At 31.7% G+C, this 16,644-nt stretch overlaps 2 protein-coding genes and 1 non-coding gene across 3 annotated transcripts; all 3 read left to right on the top strand.

Annotated features, from left to right (window-relative positions):
• Positions 1 to 292: 292 nt before the first annotated feature.
• LOC140776345 (momilactone A synthase-like) lies at positions 293 to 2,385 on the top strand. Its single transcript, XM_073120007.1, has 3 exons — positions 293 to 374; positions 470 to 553; positions 1,487 to 2,385. The coding sequence occupies exons 1-3, from the start codon at positions 355 to 357 to the stop codon at positions 2,274 to 2,276; spliced, it is 894 nt and encodes a 297-aa protein (XP_072976108.1). The 5' UTR covers positions 293 to 354; the 3' UTR covers positions 2,277 to 2,385.
• A 9,152-nt stretch (positions 2,386 to 11,537) lies between these two features.
• TRNAP-UGG (transfer RNA proline (anticodon UGG)) lies at positions 11,538 to 11,609 on the top strand. The gene has a single exon. It is a non-coding gene; the product is annotated as a tRNA-Pro (tRNA).
• Positions 11,610 to 11,965: 356 nt separating this feature from the next.
• Positions 11,966 to 14,775, top strand: LOC140776095 (momilactone A synthase-like). The gene is made up of 4 exons (XM_073119669.1): positions 11,966 to 12,065; positions 12,218 to 12,305; positions 12,401 to 12,484; positions 13,857 to 14,775. Exons 1-4 carry the CDS (start codon positions 11,981 to 11,983, stop codon positions 14,647 to 14,649), a joined length of 1,050 nt encoding a protein of 349 aa, XP_072975770.1. The 5' UTR covers positions 11,966 to 11,980; the 3' UTR covers positions 14,650 to 14,775.
• The last annotated feature ends 1,869 nt before the right edge of the window (positions 14,776 to 16,644 follow it).

Raw genomic sequence — 16,644 nt, 5'->3', positions numbered from 1 at the left:
TGGATGCAAAACTACAAAAAGTTGCAGCAGGTAGGTACTCAATCAACGGAATCAATCAATTTGAATTTGAATTGACCAATCACCTACACTAGTTTTAATAGTATATTTCATATTTTGGTCTAGTGGTATGATTCTCGCTTTGGGTGCCAGAGGTCCCGAGTTCGATTCTCGGAATGCTCCAAATATAATAATCTTAGTTGGTGTTATTAACTTGGCGGCCTTATTTGACACGTAGACTTTTGTGAACGTACAATAATAACACACAAAGCTTAAGCTAAATTATTAGGTCCCGGCAAGCGCTCTCTCTCTGTCTCTCTAAGTTTACTCATCTCGTTAATCCATCCATCCTCTGCAATGCTTCGAAGTGCTCTCAGGTGTGTAGATCTTTCATTAATTCCCCCATTAAACCTCAAAATTCGTGCTCCTTTCTCAAGTATAATAATCTTAGTGGTTTCTTTATCGGCTTCAGATGGAAGGGAAGTGCATGGAGGAGTGGTGGTATGGTTGCTTCTGGTATTAATCGATCACTCTCCACTGACTCCGAGCAGGGAAGGTAAGAAACTATTCTTATATATATATGTACTACTTATCAATCAGAACTTCCCAAAGGCAAGGAGATTACTTTTGCAAAAATAATTGTTTGCAAAATAATAATAATGCCCATAAATTTATCTTTGTACAGAGTAATTATTTCCCTAATCCTTCAAATTAATTCTTTGTATCTGAGGAAGATTTCAATCTATGTCTTGAGAAGCTATAGAATTATGAGTTCGATGTTTAATATTCTACATTAAGGAGTGGATTTGAATTAAAACTAGTTAAGATCTTATATTTTAAATGGTAGATACGTACGGGATTGAAAATCAAAACCTCCTACCATGATAACGTATTGTTAACTACTCTAAAATTCTAAATTATTAATTTTATAGGAAAATTTACTAAAACGTCCTATGTTTTGCCTTTATTACTATTCACACCCTACAATTTAGATACTTATTATTCAACCTCTTTATTTCACTTAAAATGGCTAAAAACCACACTGCTATTAGTTTTTCCTAAATTAATGGGTTAAATTAATTATAGATATGATATCCTTGAATAAGATTTTATTACGATTAAGATAAAATAAAAATAAATGAAGAATTAAAATTTGAAATCATATGTTTGGTAATGGTCATAGGTTTGGTTGGAATTATTCAACTAATGTGGCCAGGATAGATTTGGAATTAGTGGGCTCTCGAATCTATCTAGTGTTGCAGAAAATGGCATTAGCTATTTTTTTCTTTCAGAGAAGTGTCCTCTAAATACTGTTGTCAGAAATACTCTTCGTTACATATCTAGTTCGTAACAGAATTTAGGATGATTTCAATAGCTTCTACTGCACATAATGAAATTAGATGATCTTAGGTGTGATTTCGCAAATTAATTTTCCTGTGAGGAAATATTACCGTCACTATAATTGGCAGACTTATCCAAATTTTTGTAGGTTATCTGGCAAGGTAGCAGTCATAACCGGTGCAGCAAGTGGAATAGGCAAAGCCAGTGCAACTGAGTTTATCCGCCAGGGCGCCAAAGTTATCCTGGCCGATATCCAAACCCAACTTGGCGAGTCCACTGCCTCCCAACTCGGTCCGAATGCCACCTTCATCCAATGTGACGTCACCCAAGAATCACAAATCGTCGCTGCCATCCACCTTGCCGTCGCCCGGCACGGCCGGCTCGACATAGTTTTCAACAACGCTGTCATCGCTGGCCCCGTCACGTCATCCATCACCACACTCAATCTGGCCGGCTTTGATCACACCATGGCCACCAATGTTCGCTCCGCGGTCGCGGGTATCAAACACGCCGCCCGGGTGATGATACCCCGCCGCTCTGGTTCCATCTTATGCACTGCGAGTATCAGCGGTATCCTCGGCGGCCTCATGCCGCTTAGTTACGCGGTGTCGAAGGTTGCGTTGATAGGATTGGTGCAGTCAGCGGCCGCGGAGTTAGTCAAAGATGGTATCAGAGTGAACTGCATCTCCCCGCATGCGATACCGACGCCGACCGGGTTAAATGCGATGAGGGAGTTGTTTCCAGGGACCAATGACGAGCGACTGACGGAGATGATTTATGGGGCCGGAGAGCTAGAGGGGGCAAAATGCGAGATGGTCGACATTGCGAAGGCTGCCGTGTACTTGGCTTCCGACGAGGCTAAGTATGTGAGTGGGCATAACCTTGTCGTTGATGGAGCTTTCAGTACATACAAAAGGGCAGGACTTTTCGTCGACTGAACTTTGATTTCATTATTTGGACTACTGCAAGTATTGTTGTATTGGGAAGTTGTAATAACGCCTGCTTCAGATGAGAAGCTTCTGTACCTTATTTGTATTGTGAACTAAGTCTTAATATAATAAAAGGAATATATATTGTTTGCATTTCTTTGTAACAAAATGTGCATCTCTTTAAACTCAATATCTTCATTTTTATATTAGATGTACACTTTTTATACAAGAAATAAACACAAGATCTTATTTTTCTTATTTTAAAAACTATAATATTTGTGTGTGCAAATGCCATATATATATATACAATATTAGATAATTTAAAATAAAATACTTAAAAAATAAAACAACATTGTATAAATATTTTGTCGTCGAGTTAAAGATCTTGAGATGGATGAATGGAGTAAATATAATAAATACACTACAAACAAACGATTGAAACTTGACATGCAAATCAAGTACTTGGCAGCCTTTGATTGGCTGTGATATCAGCAATTGAGAGTGAAAATATTAAGCAAGTCTTCGTTTGCATCCTGACTACAAGAAGTCGATGCCGTTGGGTGCCGCAGATGATCGGGTGTTGAAAAATAATACTTTTATAGGTGGTTTTTTTTCCCCCTCAAGTAGGAAAAAAATTTGAACATATATTTAGAGTTAGGTAAAGTAAAGATACACTTCACACATCTCATTCAAAGTCAAGCACCAGCATTACCTAACAATAACATGAGAGGGGTAAACTTACCTCCTTGTCCGTTAGACTGTTGATTCTACTTATTGTTATTGAAATTATTTTATATATCACAACTATTACTATTATGTTATTTAAAATATCATAATTACTATTAAAATTATTGGAGAGACTCTCTAATGTTGTGTAGTACAAGACGATCAAGATCTAAGTATCTTAGATACTAAAAAAAACGTAGCTAAATAATTAGGTATGTTATAATATCAATTAAAAAAAATGTAATAGATGTCCTAAGAGATGAAATCTATTACACGCTATTAATAATAATATACAAAAAATAAAGCGTGAAAAAATAATCTCAAATACAAAGATTTTTTACGTTAAAAAGTCTCAAACTGGGTAGAAATCACGAATCCAAATTAAGATTAAAACTAATCATTGAAGCTCGTAATAGTTAAGTAGAAACTTACAGACCTCCTGTTGATCTCCGTGACTTAATCTGTACAATATTACTCGTCAGACTTCATGATACACTACTTTCTGTGATAAAGTTTTCAAGCATCATCAACATTTAAGGTTGATCATTTTGTCTTAATGGCCCTTGAGACATAGTTCTTCTAGATATGATATAAATGAGTCAAGTTGAGAGTGGTTCGGCACGTTCCATCTAAAGCTAAGAAATAATCTCCAATGGCTTCTAAAAGGTAATCTCCATATGATAATCGATGACCTCCTAGGGTTAGATTAAAATCTCTTTATATACATTTTAGAAATAAGTTAGAATATTAGAGATTAGACAAAAAAAGATCTCCAAACAAACTTCACTAAGTAACACATTCTATAAAGATTCATGATCTCGTTTGAATGCACTTCAAACGATTTGACTTAAATTTGCAAAATTATCTCTATAATTTCGAACTACAGTCATGTTGCATTCAAATAGCCTTTTCTATGTCTCAATAATTTTGAACGGCATCTAAGGTATACACGAACGATAGAGTGGATAGTTTAATGTAGAGTGGTCGTTACTGTGCATTTGACTATTTTTTTTCATACTACTCTAATCGTTATGATATCATTTGAGCACTTTAATAACAATTTTAAACACTTTAACTTCAAAATTAATTTTTTTACTTTAATATTCTTTATCAAATATCTCATAAATTATCTTAACTTGCCATATATTCATATATAAAATATAGACACATTATATGAATAAAAATTATGTTTTGAAATACAATTTGTCAATTATATGAGTACAAATAAAACTTTACATAAAATTTTTATATATCGTACACATTTAATATTCTAAATTTTAAGCAAATAAAGGTATTTTGATCATTAAATATATTTTAATTCTAATACTACTTGTCAAAATATTATGAGGCACTACGGGATAATGAGAAACTATAAGCTTGCACTACAAAACAAAGAGTGTTAGCTTAATTTTTTTATTTTTGCAGAATTTGCTAGTCCAAAAAAGATGGAATCTCAACTAAAGGTGAAATGATCTATATTTCTAAACTATAGTTGAGATGTCCGGTATTTAAGATAAGAGGTAGAGGAGAGAGAGGGAATCTTAACTGTAGCTGGTGGTATGTAATTAAGTGTTGTCTAATTTAGGAGCAAAATAATAATTATAAGTTATTACTAAATTATTTTTTAAAATGTGTATGGAATAAGATGAAAAAAAAATAATGAATTACTATTGTAACACCAAAAAAAAGAGGTGGGGCAAGTGCCCCTCATCCTGACAAAGGGGTGCTTTGTGAGGCCAAGGTGAAGGGAGGGCAAGCTAGCCCTTTCGCCTTGCACACGCCACCATTGGCGTGCGTGGAGGGGGAGCGGCCTCAGGAAGAGGGTCACTCCTCCTCCTCTTCCTCTCTCTCTCTTCTTCCCTATTTATTTTCCCCTCGAGGAGAGCTCGGGCGCCCTTTACTTCCCTCCTACCTTTCTCTCTCCCACTCCGACCGTCACCGGGATCATCGCTGATGTGGCCAGACCAGTGTAGTCCTCGTCCTCGTCATTTCCTATTCAATATGGTGATGACATGACACTTCAGATTGTGCATCATCGCCACCCGTCCTCTCTCGGTAAGGCGGTGACGGTTGTCCATCGGCCTGGGGTCCCCTCCCTATTTTCTCCCCTGGTGGGGGTGGTGGCATGGAGGGGGAAGGGGAGGTGATACCTCCCCTCTCGGCTCAGGCTAGGAACCGAGTGCTGCAGGCATGCCTAAGGTGTGCTTGCCTTGGGTTGGCTTCCCCCAACCCGAGAGTGCCGGGCTCGAGCTAGGTTAGGCCAAACCCGAGCATGATAGGCGTGCTCGAGCGCACCTACCTCTAGCGGGGCTCAGCCAGCTCGGGCGTGTGTCACCTCAAGATTGCTTGGCTAGACTCAGTGCTTGCGCTTGCCTCGGGCTGGGCTCGGCTAGCCCGGTCACTTGCTCGAGGCTGGGCGTGGCCAACCTAAGCCCTAGACCTATTTCAAATTTTTGTTTTTTAAATGGATTGTCCCTCAAACTTAGATAAAAGGATTTTTTACTGTAGCAATATCTAAAACATTGAATTCAAACCTCAGTCATCTAGCAGAGCTCGAGCAGCTTATTTATTTTGCCAGTCCTAATTAACAAACGGGTCTCAATTGCCACATCATTATTTAACTCGGCACTGAATTGTTGAGTAGTTTTACAATTAGAAAACACGTTAAACAGTAAACATTTTATTAATAAAGTAATTTGGATTTTCCATCAACTAAGTGTTCTATTTAAATTGAGTATTCTATATGAAATGCTTAATTTTTCAGCGTTTCACTGATTTATGAAAATATTGAACTAATCAACCGTTTATATTTATAAATAATTCAATTATTTTTTTGATAATTTATGATATAACAGCTAAGCTAGTTAAAACATATTCCTTTATATTTTAACCAATTTAGCATTCTCCTAAATTTTATTTACTAAAACTAATTATATACTCAGTTTAACTAACTACATTATTTAATAAATAATACAAATAAAATTAAAATTATTGAATGCAATAATTATTGGATAATTTTGGTATTTCAAAAGGTTGAAATGACAAATAGAGCCGGGCTCCATTTTCATAGTATGATTCACTATTGTTAGCTCCAAATTTAGAGCTAGTTGTAGAGTCCCATTGGAGCTCAACTGGGCTCTAAATTTAGGAGTTGCTCTAATACCTCAAACCTAATAACAAACTGGGTCTACTTTATTACAGTTGTTAGTAATACATCGATAAGTTTATTATTTTTTTTTATCTTCTAGGTAAAACACTAAATGTATTAATATTTTATTTTTAGAAAAGAAAAATACTGAACAATTTAGAAAAATGTTTGATTATTCATCATTTTTCTTTGCAAAAAAAAGACAAAATTAAAAATTAAAAGTTTGGAGGACGTATAGTACTTTTTTTTCACAAGTCTTGTCGTAGAGAAATAGCCACATCATTCCAACGCTTGGCATCTTTCTTATCTTCATAACAATATTTTTTAATGACTAAAATAAATAATCGAGCACAATTTTACTATATCCTAAACTTTTTTAGACTATTAATTATAAAATTATGATCTTCTAGTTGGCCTTTTAAACAAAATTAAAGCAAAAGGCTTACTAATGAGTTTATTTATTAAATTATAAAATAATTAAATTAAATATATGTTTTGTGCTGAACTTCTTAGCTATACTTATTACCGGAATTTTTTTGAGTAAAATCTGATCAAATTCAATATTTTACTAGTAGCTAATGTAAAATAAACTCTTGTATATTAAGTTTGAGGTGAAATCTAAATTGGTATATAAAGTTTAGAAGAGGTTTAGTTTAATCAAAAACTCATTTTTTTATCAACAACTATATTTTAACTACCATGAATAAAGCTCTTTCTTTTATTTATTTTTAATATCTTTTTTATTTGCACTATTTGTACTAAAATTCACCAGATTTTTTATTTGGCGATCTAAGGTTTTTTTTCATTTTCATTGCACACGATATTTTTTTTTCTTATTTTTCTTCCAACTTTATCATTTCTATTATTTAATATATTATTAAATATTGATGGGACACTATAAGAAAGAGAGAGAAATGACCGCTTACTCATCTTCATCGTCATCATCTTCTTCTTCTTTTTCTTCTTTTTCATTTTCTACTTCATATGCTAACGTTAATTCTTCTTCTTCATCTTCTACTTTATTTGCTAGTGGTAATTCTTATTCTTCCTTTTCGTTTACTAATGCTACTCTTTTTTTCTACATAATTCTTCTTCTTTCGTACTTAAACTACAAAATTTCAGTTTAGTATAATTTTTCAAAAATATTTAAAAAATAACTATTTGACATCTAAACATCCAAATATTATGAATTTAATTTGATAAAATCGGTGATATCATGAACTACAACTATTTTATTAAGAGTTGCTTTAGATTATGAATCCATCTATGGCGAAACGAATAATTCATAATTTAAATATGAAATTATGATACATAGTCCGAATTTTCATACTTAAACACAGAATTTCAATTCTGCACAGTTTCAAAAATATTTAAAAGATAATTATCTGACGTCCAAGAATTATAAAACTAATTAGATAATCAGTGACATCATGATCTACGACTTTTGTATTCAGAATTTCTTCATATTATTAATCTATCTATATCGGAATGAATAATTCTTAGTTTAAGTACAAAATTTTATATTACAATTTACATAGAAATATATAATAGTCATGTAGAGTTATATTTTTTGTTATTTAACTAGTCCTAATTATTTCACCACTATCTCAAAATAGTCTCTTATTTTATTAATTAAAAAGCAATTATAAAGGTTTATATAGAAAAAAAAGAGAATAATTAATGAATGAAAGAATAACAAAAAATAAGAAATAGAATAAGAAGAATAAAATATATTGACAACTTTCGTAAATATAATAATAATTTTTATTGATTTTTAACAGATTTTCGTTGTTCTTACTATACATTGTAGAATTTACATAATTTACAATTACAATCTACATAAAATAAATAATCATGTTGAGTCATGTTTTTTGTTTCTAATCATAATTATCTTTTGTCATTTCTATCAATTAAATAACAATAAATATGATTATATAACGGCGAAATATAGAAATTCTGTAGTGTATAGATAGTGTATAGAAAAAGTAACGAAAAGTATTATTATATTTACAAAAGTTGTTAATATGTTTTTTTCTTCTTATTTTATATTGTTGTCTCTTATTATTAATCTACTTCACCACTGAATTTGTTAAAAGATAACGAAATGTGTATAGAAAAAAAAAAGTTGTTAAATAACAACGAAATATAAATTCTCACCACTATCTCTGATTTATCTTTGATTAATCTCATACTTTTTTAATTAAATAGTTATTAGAGAGACTTGTATAGAAAATAAAAAATAACAACTTTCATTGATTTTTAAGGCATAGAAAAAGGAAAAAAAAGGAAGAAAGAAGAAGAAAAAGCAATAGTAGAAAATAAGTAGTAAAAGAAGAAAGAAAAATATATATAAACAACTTTCGTAAATATAATAACAACTTTCATTGATTTTTAATAACTTTCGTTGTTTTTTCTAGAATTTACATACTTTACCATTATAATTTACATCGATACAAATAATAATATGCAGAGTCATGCTTTTGGTTATTAACTAATCAAAATTATCTCACCACTATCTCCGATTATTCTCTTAGTGTATTAATTAAAGAGCGATCAGATAAACTTATACAGAAAAAAGAAGTGGAAGAAAAAATGTTAACAACTTTCATAAATATAATAACAACTTTTATTAATTTTTAACAATTTTTGTTATTTTTTCTGTACATTTTAGAATTTATATACTTTACAATTACAATTTATATGATTATTATTTACTTTTATATTATTTTTTCAAAAACTGTACGGAATTAAAATTATGCCTTTAATACAAAATTTTGACTATAATTCATAATTTCATATTTAAACTAGGAATTATTTATTTTGTCATAAATAGATTCATAATCTGAAAAAAAAAATAGAATGTAAAAGTTGTAGATCATGATGTCACCGATTTTATCCTATTGATTTTATAATATTTGGAGGTCAAATAATTATCTTTTAAATATTTTTAAAAATTATACTAAATTAGAATTTTATAGTTTAAGTAGAACAAAGAAAAGGAAGAAGAAGATAAGTTTTCATTGCAATGGAAAAAAAAAACCCTAGCTGGCCAAATAAAAAACAAGTGATTTTTCGATGCAAATAACTATTTTTATTTACAATAGGCCCATCATTCGCTACGGAAATATTTATTAAAAAACCACATTTATTATCAATTACTATATACATATCTGTTTTTCTTTTAATCCGTTAAGACATTTTCTAGCATAATATCACTCTACCTAAATTTACCCAAATAACCTCAAAAAAATTTAATTTCCATAATAGTATTCTGTCCAAGCATATTTTATAATGTTAAAAAGTAAACTTAGTTATCCTAATAGAATCTTTCTATTAGATGTCACTTCTTAGAGCATCTCCAATGCTTGCTCCATAAGATTCCAAATATGGAGTCAAAAATGGAGCAAGAGCCCGGTGCACTCCAATACACCGGACTCCATATATATTATAATAATAATAATATAATATATATTATTATATTAGCTATTTTAAATTGTTTAATAGATCATCTTAGCGTTATTATTTTTTATTAAAAAATATATGGTTAGAAAACTCTCATCGAGATCTTTAAAATAAGATTAATATTCAATAGTTTTAGAAGTAATTTTAAATTACTAATTTTTTAATTAAACGCATCGAAATTACGTTACACGAAATAAACATTGAAATAAGCATTACATGTCATTAACTAAAAATATCAAAATTACATTACCTAAAATAAGCAGAAATTAACCAAACATAATAAAAGCAATAGATGTTTAATATTCTGGTAAGTCATCTCCGTAGCTACCGGTTTCGGTTCTGTAACCACCGGTTCCGGTTCCGTAGCCACCGGTTCCAGTTCCGTAGCCACCTTCTCTTTCTTGACTGTGTCCACCTTCTTGCGATGAACCTCCGACTTGAAAATGAATATTGCTTCTTCTATAAATTTTTTGTCTATAAATTTTAATGTAATTTTTATTTGATGTATTTCATTTTTAATGTATTTCATGTTTGATGTATTTCATATCTAATGTATTTTAATTTTTAATATTTACATTGGGGATAATTTTGAGTAATTATATTTTAGGATACATAATTTATTAGACTCATTTTTATAAATAATAAAAAAATTTAAATTTAAATTAACTCAAAAATAATTTAATATTAGACTCATTTTTATAAATAATAAAAAAATTAAAATTAAAATTTACTCAAAAGTAATTTAATATTAGACTCATTTTAAAGGTCTCGATGAGACCTTTCCAATGGTATTATTTTTGTTAAAAACCGATTAATAAAACTAATTATATACTTAGCTTAACTAACTAAATTATTTAACAAAGGATACAAATGGAATTAAAATTATTGAATATAACATTTATTAGGCAATTTTGGTATTTTCAAAAAGTTAATGTGACAAATGGAGCCCGGCTCCATTTTCATGGTGGGGCTCCAAATTTGGAGCCCTATATGGAGCCCGATTGGAGATGCTCTTAGAGCATCTGAGAACAGGGCTCCAAAACAGTGGTGCTCTAAATTTAGAGCTTCTTCCAAGAATTTGGAGCCTAACTAGAATACTATTCAACTTTTTAAAATCTAATTTTACTCTATAAAAATTTAATCTAAAAATTTAAATTTCATACATATTTTTTATTAAATAATTTAGTTAATTAAACTGAATATATAATTAGTTTTATTAATAAGTCTTTAACATAAATAGTATCGTTGAAAAGGACTCACCGCGATCTTTAAAATAAGTCTAATATTAAACTATTTTAAGTTAATTTAAATTTTTTAATTTTATTTCGTGTAATATAATTTCAATATATTTAATCAAAATAATAATAATTTAAAATTATCTCAGAAACCGTTGGATATTAATGTTATTTTAAAGATGACAATAAGAGTTTTCTAATCATATAGTTTATTTTAAAAAATAATAACATTAAGAGGACCTATTAAATAATTTAAAATACAATATATAAATATAAATATGTATCATATTAATTAAATGATAAATAGCCCTCTTTGGAGATGCTCTTAGAGATTAGTTAGTTTAAATATAAATATCATAGAAAAAAGGATTACACTATCATAATTTAAAATGGGATATTTATTCAGGAAATGACTAAAATGTAAGATGTTATTTGAAACTTTGCTGATAATATAATGATATGACAATAATACCTTTTCATTTATTCCATGCGTAACAGTGTAATTAATTTCACATGCAACACATTTACATTAAGAATCCTAACGTTGCGCATTGGATGCAAAACTACAAAAAGTTGCAGCAGGTAGGTAGGTACTTGATGAACGGAATCAATCAATTTGAAATTTGAATTGACCGATGACCTAAGACTATTTTAATAGTATATTCCCTATTTTGGGTTAGAAATTCCAAATAGGATGCAGGGCATTTGGTCTAGTGGTATGATTCTCGCTTTGGGTGCGAGAGGTCCCGAGTTCGATTCTCGGAATGCCCCAATTTGCTCTTTTAGGTTAAATATATAAGTATTTTAATTCTTAATTCAATATTATTATATAAAAAAATAGTAAAATTATATCTGAAGTGTAGAAAAATAATTCTATATTTTATATAAAATAATAATGCACCTAGAGAAAATAATGAGATATTACGGAGTAACGATTCACTTACATGCTTCTTTTTCTTTTTACTACTCCATTGGGGAATGCTCCTTAATGTCATATACGGGATGCTCGAGGCTGCCCCAATCGATCTAGTGGTATTTTTATGGGGATTCTATCTATCGCTACAGGATCCCTATTCAAGATCATTGTAGTTCCTCTTCGGGCGATTGTAGGACGGACGACCCCCTATAGATAGTAGGGTAGGATGGGTGGTACTGCTCGTCTTGCGGCCCATCCTCCAATCGGGAATTATAAATTGCAGCTGAGATTGCCGGCATATAAGACAAGAGGTAGGGATTATAAATTTTTTATTTTTTTCGAATGTCGATAATCATGAACTAATTTGAAACAGTTTGGTGTTATTAACTTGGCGGCCTTATTTGACACGTGGACTTTTATGAACGTACAATAATAACACACAAAGCTTAAGCTATATTATTAGGTCCCGGCAAGCGCTCTCTCTCTGCCTCTCTAAGTTTACTCATCTCGTTAATCCATCCATCCTCTGCAATGCTTCGAAGTGCTCTCAGGTGTGTAGATCTTTCATTAATTCCCCCATTAAACCTCAAAATTCGTGCTCCTTTCTCAAGTATAATAATCTTAGTGGTTTCTTTATCGGCTTCAGATGGAAGGGAAGTGCATGGAGGAGTGGTGGTATGGTTGCTTCTGGTATTAATCGATCACTCTCCACTGACTCCGAGCAGGGAAGGTAAGAAACTATTCTTATATATATATGTACTACTTATCAATCAGAACTTCCCAAAGGCAAGGAGATTACTTTTGCAAAAATAATTGTTTGCAAAATAATAATAATGCCCATAAATTTATCTTTGTACAGAGTAATTATTTCCCTAATCCTTCAAATTAATTCTTTGTATCTGAGGAAGATTTCAATCTATGTCTTGAGAAGCTATAGAATTATGAGTTCGATGTTTAATATTCTACATTAAGGAGTGGATTTGAATTAAAACTAGTTAAGATCTTATATTTTAAATGGTAGATACGTACGGGATTGAAAATCAAAACCTCCTACCATGATAACGTATTGTTAACTACTCTAAAATTCTAAATTATTAATTTTATAGGAAAATTTACTAAAACATCCTATGTTTTGCCTTTATTACTATTCACACCCTACAATTTAGATATTTGTTATTCAACCTCTTTATTTCACTTAAAATGGCTAAAAACCACACTGCTATTAGTTTTTCCTAAATTAATGGGTTAAATTAATTATAGATATGATATCCTTGAATAAGATTTTATTACGATTAAGATAAAATAAAAATAAATGAAGAATTAAAATTTGAAATCACATGTTTGGTAATGGCTATATGTTTGGTTGGAATTATTCAACTAATGGGCCAGGATATATTTGGAATTAGTGGGCTCTCGAATCTATCTAGTGCTGGAGAAAATGACATTAGCTATTTTTTTTTTCAGAGAAGTGTTGTCGGAAATACTCTTCGCTCCAAAGCCATTAGATATTTGACTTTTAAATTATAAAATTTTTATAATTTTTTTTATAAATAAATCGTTCCATATCTAGTTCGTGAAAGAAAGTATTCCTATTGATTTATTTTAAGGATTGTGAAGACAAAGCTCACTAGGAAATGAGTATCTACCTTATATTAATAAGCTTAACGAAATTATTTTGGGTCCTCTCCTATAAATGTTGAATGTGTAAGATATCTTATGTTGTATATTTGTATAATTATTTGATTTCTTATAAAATCACAATTTCTTTTTTATTTACTGCACTCTTTTACTCCTACTAAAACTTACCACTTTTGCATGCATTGCACTTTAGCCTATCATATATACCAAATCTTACTCATCAATTACACCCAATTTGGAGTCCTCAAATGAAATGATTGGGGGTGAATTTGAAATTCTACTTGACGGAAATTATATATTTGCGCTCTCTCAATAAGAGAAATTCAATTGATTTAGGATGATTTCAATGGTTTTTACTACACATAATGAAATTAGATGATCTTAGGTGTGATTCCGCAAATTAATTTTCTTGTGAGTAAATATTGCCGTTACCATAATTGGCAGACTTATCCAAATTTTTGTAGGTTATCCGGCAAGGTAGCGGTCATAACCGGTGCAGCAAGCGGAATAGGCAAAGCCAGTGCAACCGAATTTATCCGCCAGGGCGCCAAAGTTATCCTGGCCGATATCCAAACCCAACTTGGTGAGTCCACTGCCTCCCAACTCGGTCCGAACGCCACCTTCATCCAATGTGACGTCACCCAAGAATCACAGATCGCTACCGCCATCGACCTCGCTGTCGCTCGGCACGGCCGACTCGACATAGTTTTCAACAACGCCGCCATCGCTGGCCCCATCACATCATCCATCACCACACTCAATCTGGCCAGCTTTGATCACACCATCGCCACCAATGTTCGCTCCGCGGTCGCGGGTATCAAACACGCCGCCCGGGTGATGATACCCCACCGCGCCGGTTGCATCTTATGCACTGCGAGTGTCGGCGGTATCCTCGGCGGCCTCACGCCGCTTAGTTACACGGTGTCGAAGGTTGCGTTGATAGGATTGGTGCGGTCGGCGGCCGCGGAGTTAGTCAAAGATGGTATCAGAGTGAACTGCATCTCCCCACACGCGATACCGACGCCGACCGGGTTAAATGCGATGAGGGAGTTGTTTCCAGGGACCAATGACGAGCGACTGACGGAGATGATTTATGGGGCCGGAGAGCTAGAGGGGGCAAAATGCGAGGCGGTCGACATTGCGAAGGCTGCCGTGTACTTGGCTTCCGACGAGGCTAAGTATGTGAGTGGGCATAACCTTGTCGTTGATGGAGCTTTCAGTACATACAAAAGGGCAGGACTTTTCGTCAAGGACTGAACTTTGATTCCATTATTTGGACTACTGCAAGTATTGTTGTATTGGGAAGTTGTAATAACGCTGCTTCAGATGAGAAACTCGTGTACCTTATTTGTATTGTGAACTAAGTCTTAATATAATAAAAGGAATATATATATATATTTCCTTGATAAAAACGTGCAAATAATAAAAAGGTATCAAATCCGTAAGCTTAGAACTACAAAGATAAGATAAAATCCCAACGCATAAATATAAGATATTTAATTTGTATTTACAATAGGGTTTCTTAACTTGTAATAATATACTCTACTGTTCATAGTAAATATATATTGTTTACATTTCTTTGTAACAAAATGTGTATCTCTTTAAACTCAATATGTTCATTTTTTATATTAGATGTACACTTTTTTATACAAGAAATATACACAAGATCTTATTTTTGTTATTTTAAAAACTAAAATATTATTGTGTGCAAATGCCATATATATATATATATATAATATTAGATAATTTAAAATAAAATATGTAAATAATAAAACAGCATTGTATAAATATTTTGTCGTCGAATTAAAGATCTTGAGATGGATGAATGGAGTTAATATAATAAATACACTACAAGCAAACGATTGAAACTTGACATGCAAATCAAGTACTTGGCAGCCTTTGATTGGCTGTGATATCTGATATTGAGAGTAAAAATATTAAGCAACTCTTCGTTTGCATCCTGACTACAAGAAGCCCATGCAGTTGGGTGCCGCAGACGATCGGGTGTTGAAAAATAATACTTTTATAGGTGGTTTTTTTTTCCCCCTCAAGTAGGAAAAAATAATTATTGGAGTTAGGTAAAGTAAAGATACACTTCACACATCTCATTCAAAGTCAAGCACCGGCATTACCTAACAATAACATGAGAGGGGTAAACTTACCTCCTTGTCCGTTAGACTGTTGATTCTACTTATTGTTATTGAAATTATTTTATATATCACAACTATTACTATTATGTTATTTAAAATATCATAATTACTATTAAAATTATTGGAGAGACTCTCTAATGTTGTGTAGTACAAGACGGTTAAGATCTAAGTATCTTGATACTAAAAAAAACGTAGCTAAATAATTAGGTATGTTATAATATCAATTAAAAAAAATATAATCGATGTCCTAAGAGATGAAATCTATCACACGCTATTAATAATAATATACAAAAAATAAAGCGTGAAAAAATAATCTCAAATACAAATATTTTTTACGTTAAAAAGTATCAAACTAGGTAGAAATCACGAATCCAAATTAAGATTAAAACTAATCATTAAAACTCGTAATAGTTAAGTAGAAACTTACAGATCTCCTGTTGATCTCCGTGACTTAATCTGTACAATATTACTCGTCAAACTTTATGATACACTACTTTCTGTGATAAAGTTTTTAAGCATCATCGGCCTTTAAGGTTGATCATTTTGTCTTAATGGCCCTTGAGACAGTTCTTCTAGATATGATATAGATGAGTCAAGTTGAGAGTTGTTCCGCACGTTCCATCTAAAGCTAAGAAATAATCTCCAATGGCTTCTAAAAGGTAATCTCAAGATGATAATCGATGACCTCCTAGGGTTAGATTAAAATCCCTTTATATACATTTTAGAAATAAGTTAGAATATCAAAGATTAGACAAAAAAAGATCTCCAAACAAACTTCACTAAGTACCACATTCTATAAATATTCATGATCTCGTTTGAATGCACTTCAAACGATTTGACTTAGATTTGCAAAATTATCTCTATAATTTCGAATGACAGTCATGTTGCATTCGAATAGCCTTTTCTATGTTTCAATAATTTTGAACGGCATTTAAGGTATGCACGAACGATAGAGTGGATAGTTTAATGTAGAGTGGTCGTTACTGTGCATTTGAATATTTTTTTTCATACTACTCTAATCGTTATGATATCATTTGAGCACTTTAATAACAATTTTAAACACTTTAACTTCAAAATTAATTTTTTACTTTAATATTCTTTA

The sequence above is a fragment of the Typha angustifolia genome, chromosome 14 (genome assembly GCF_048772165.1).
Source record: "Typha angustifolia cultivar Huaian chromosome 14, ASM4877216v1, whole genome shotgun sequence".
Classification (NCBI taxonomy): Eukaryota; Viridiplantae; Streptophyta; class Magnoliopsida; order Poales; family Typhaceae; genus Typha; species Typha angustifolia.
The sequence above is the reverse complement of the archived record's forward strand: the minus strand, read 5'-3'. Positions and strand labels throughout refer to the sequence as shown.

Excerpts from the sequence above, each read along its gene's own strand:
- LOC140776345 (XM_073120007.1), top strand. The coding sequence starts at position 355 with ATGCTTCGAAGTGCTCTCAG. Across the intron at positions 375-469 it reads ATGCTTCGAAGTGCTCTCAG|ATGGAAGGGAAGTGCATGGA; the intron begins GTGTGTAGATCT and ends TATCGGCTTCAG. Across the intron at positions 554-1,486 it reads ACTGACTCCGAGCAGGGAAG|GTTATCTGGCAAGGTAGCAG; the intron begins GTAAGAAACTAT and ends AAATTTTTGTAG.
- LOC140776095 (XM_073119669.1), top strand. The coding sequence starts at position 11,981 with ATGGGTGGTACTGCTCGTCTTGCGGCCCATCCTCCAATCGGGAATTAT. Across the intron at positions 12,306-12,400 it reads ATGCTTCGAAGTGCTCTCAG|ATGGAAGGGAAGTGCATGGA; the intron begins GTGTGTAGATCT and ends TATCGGCTTCAG. Across the intron at positions 12,485-13,856 it reads ACTGACTCCGAGCAGGGAAG|GTTATCCGGCAAGGTAGCGG; the intron begins GTAAGAAACTAT and ends AAATTTTTGTAG.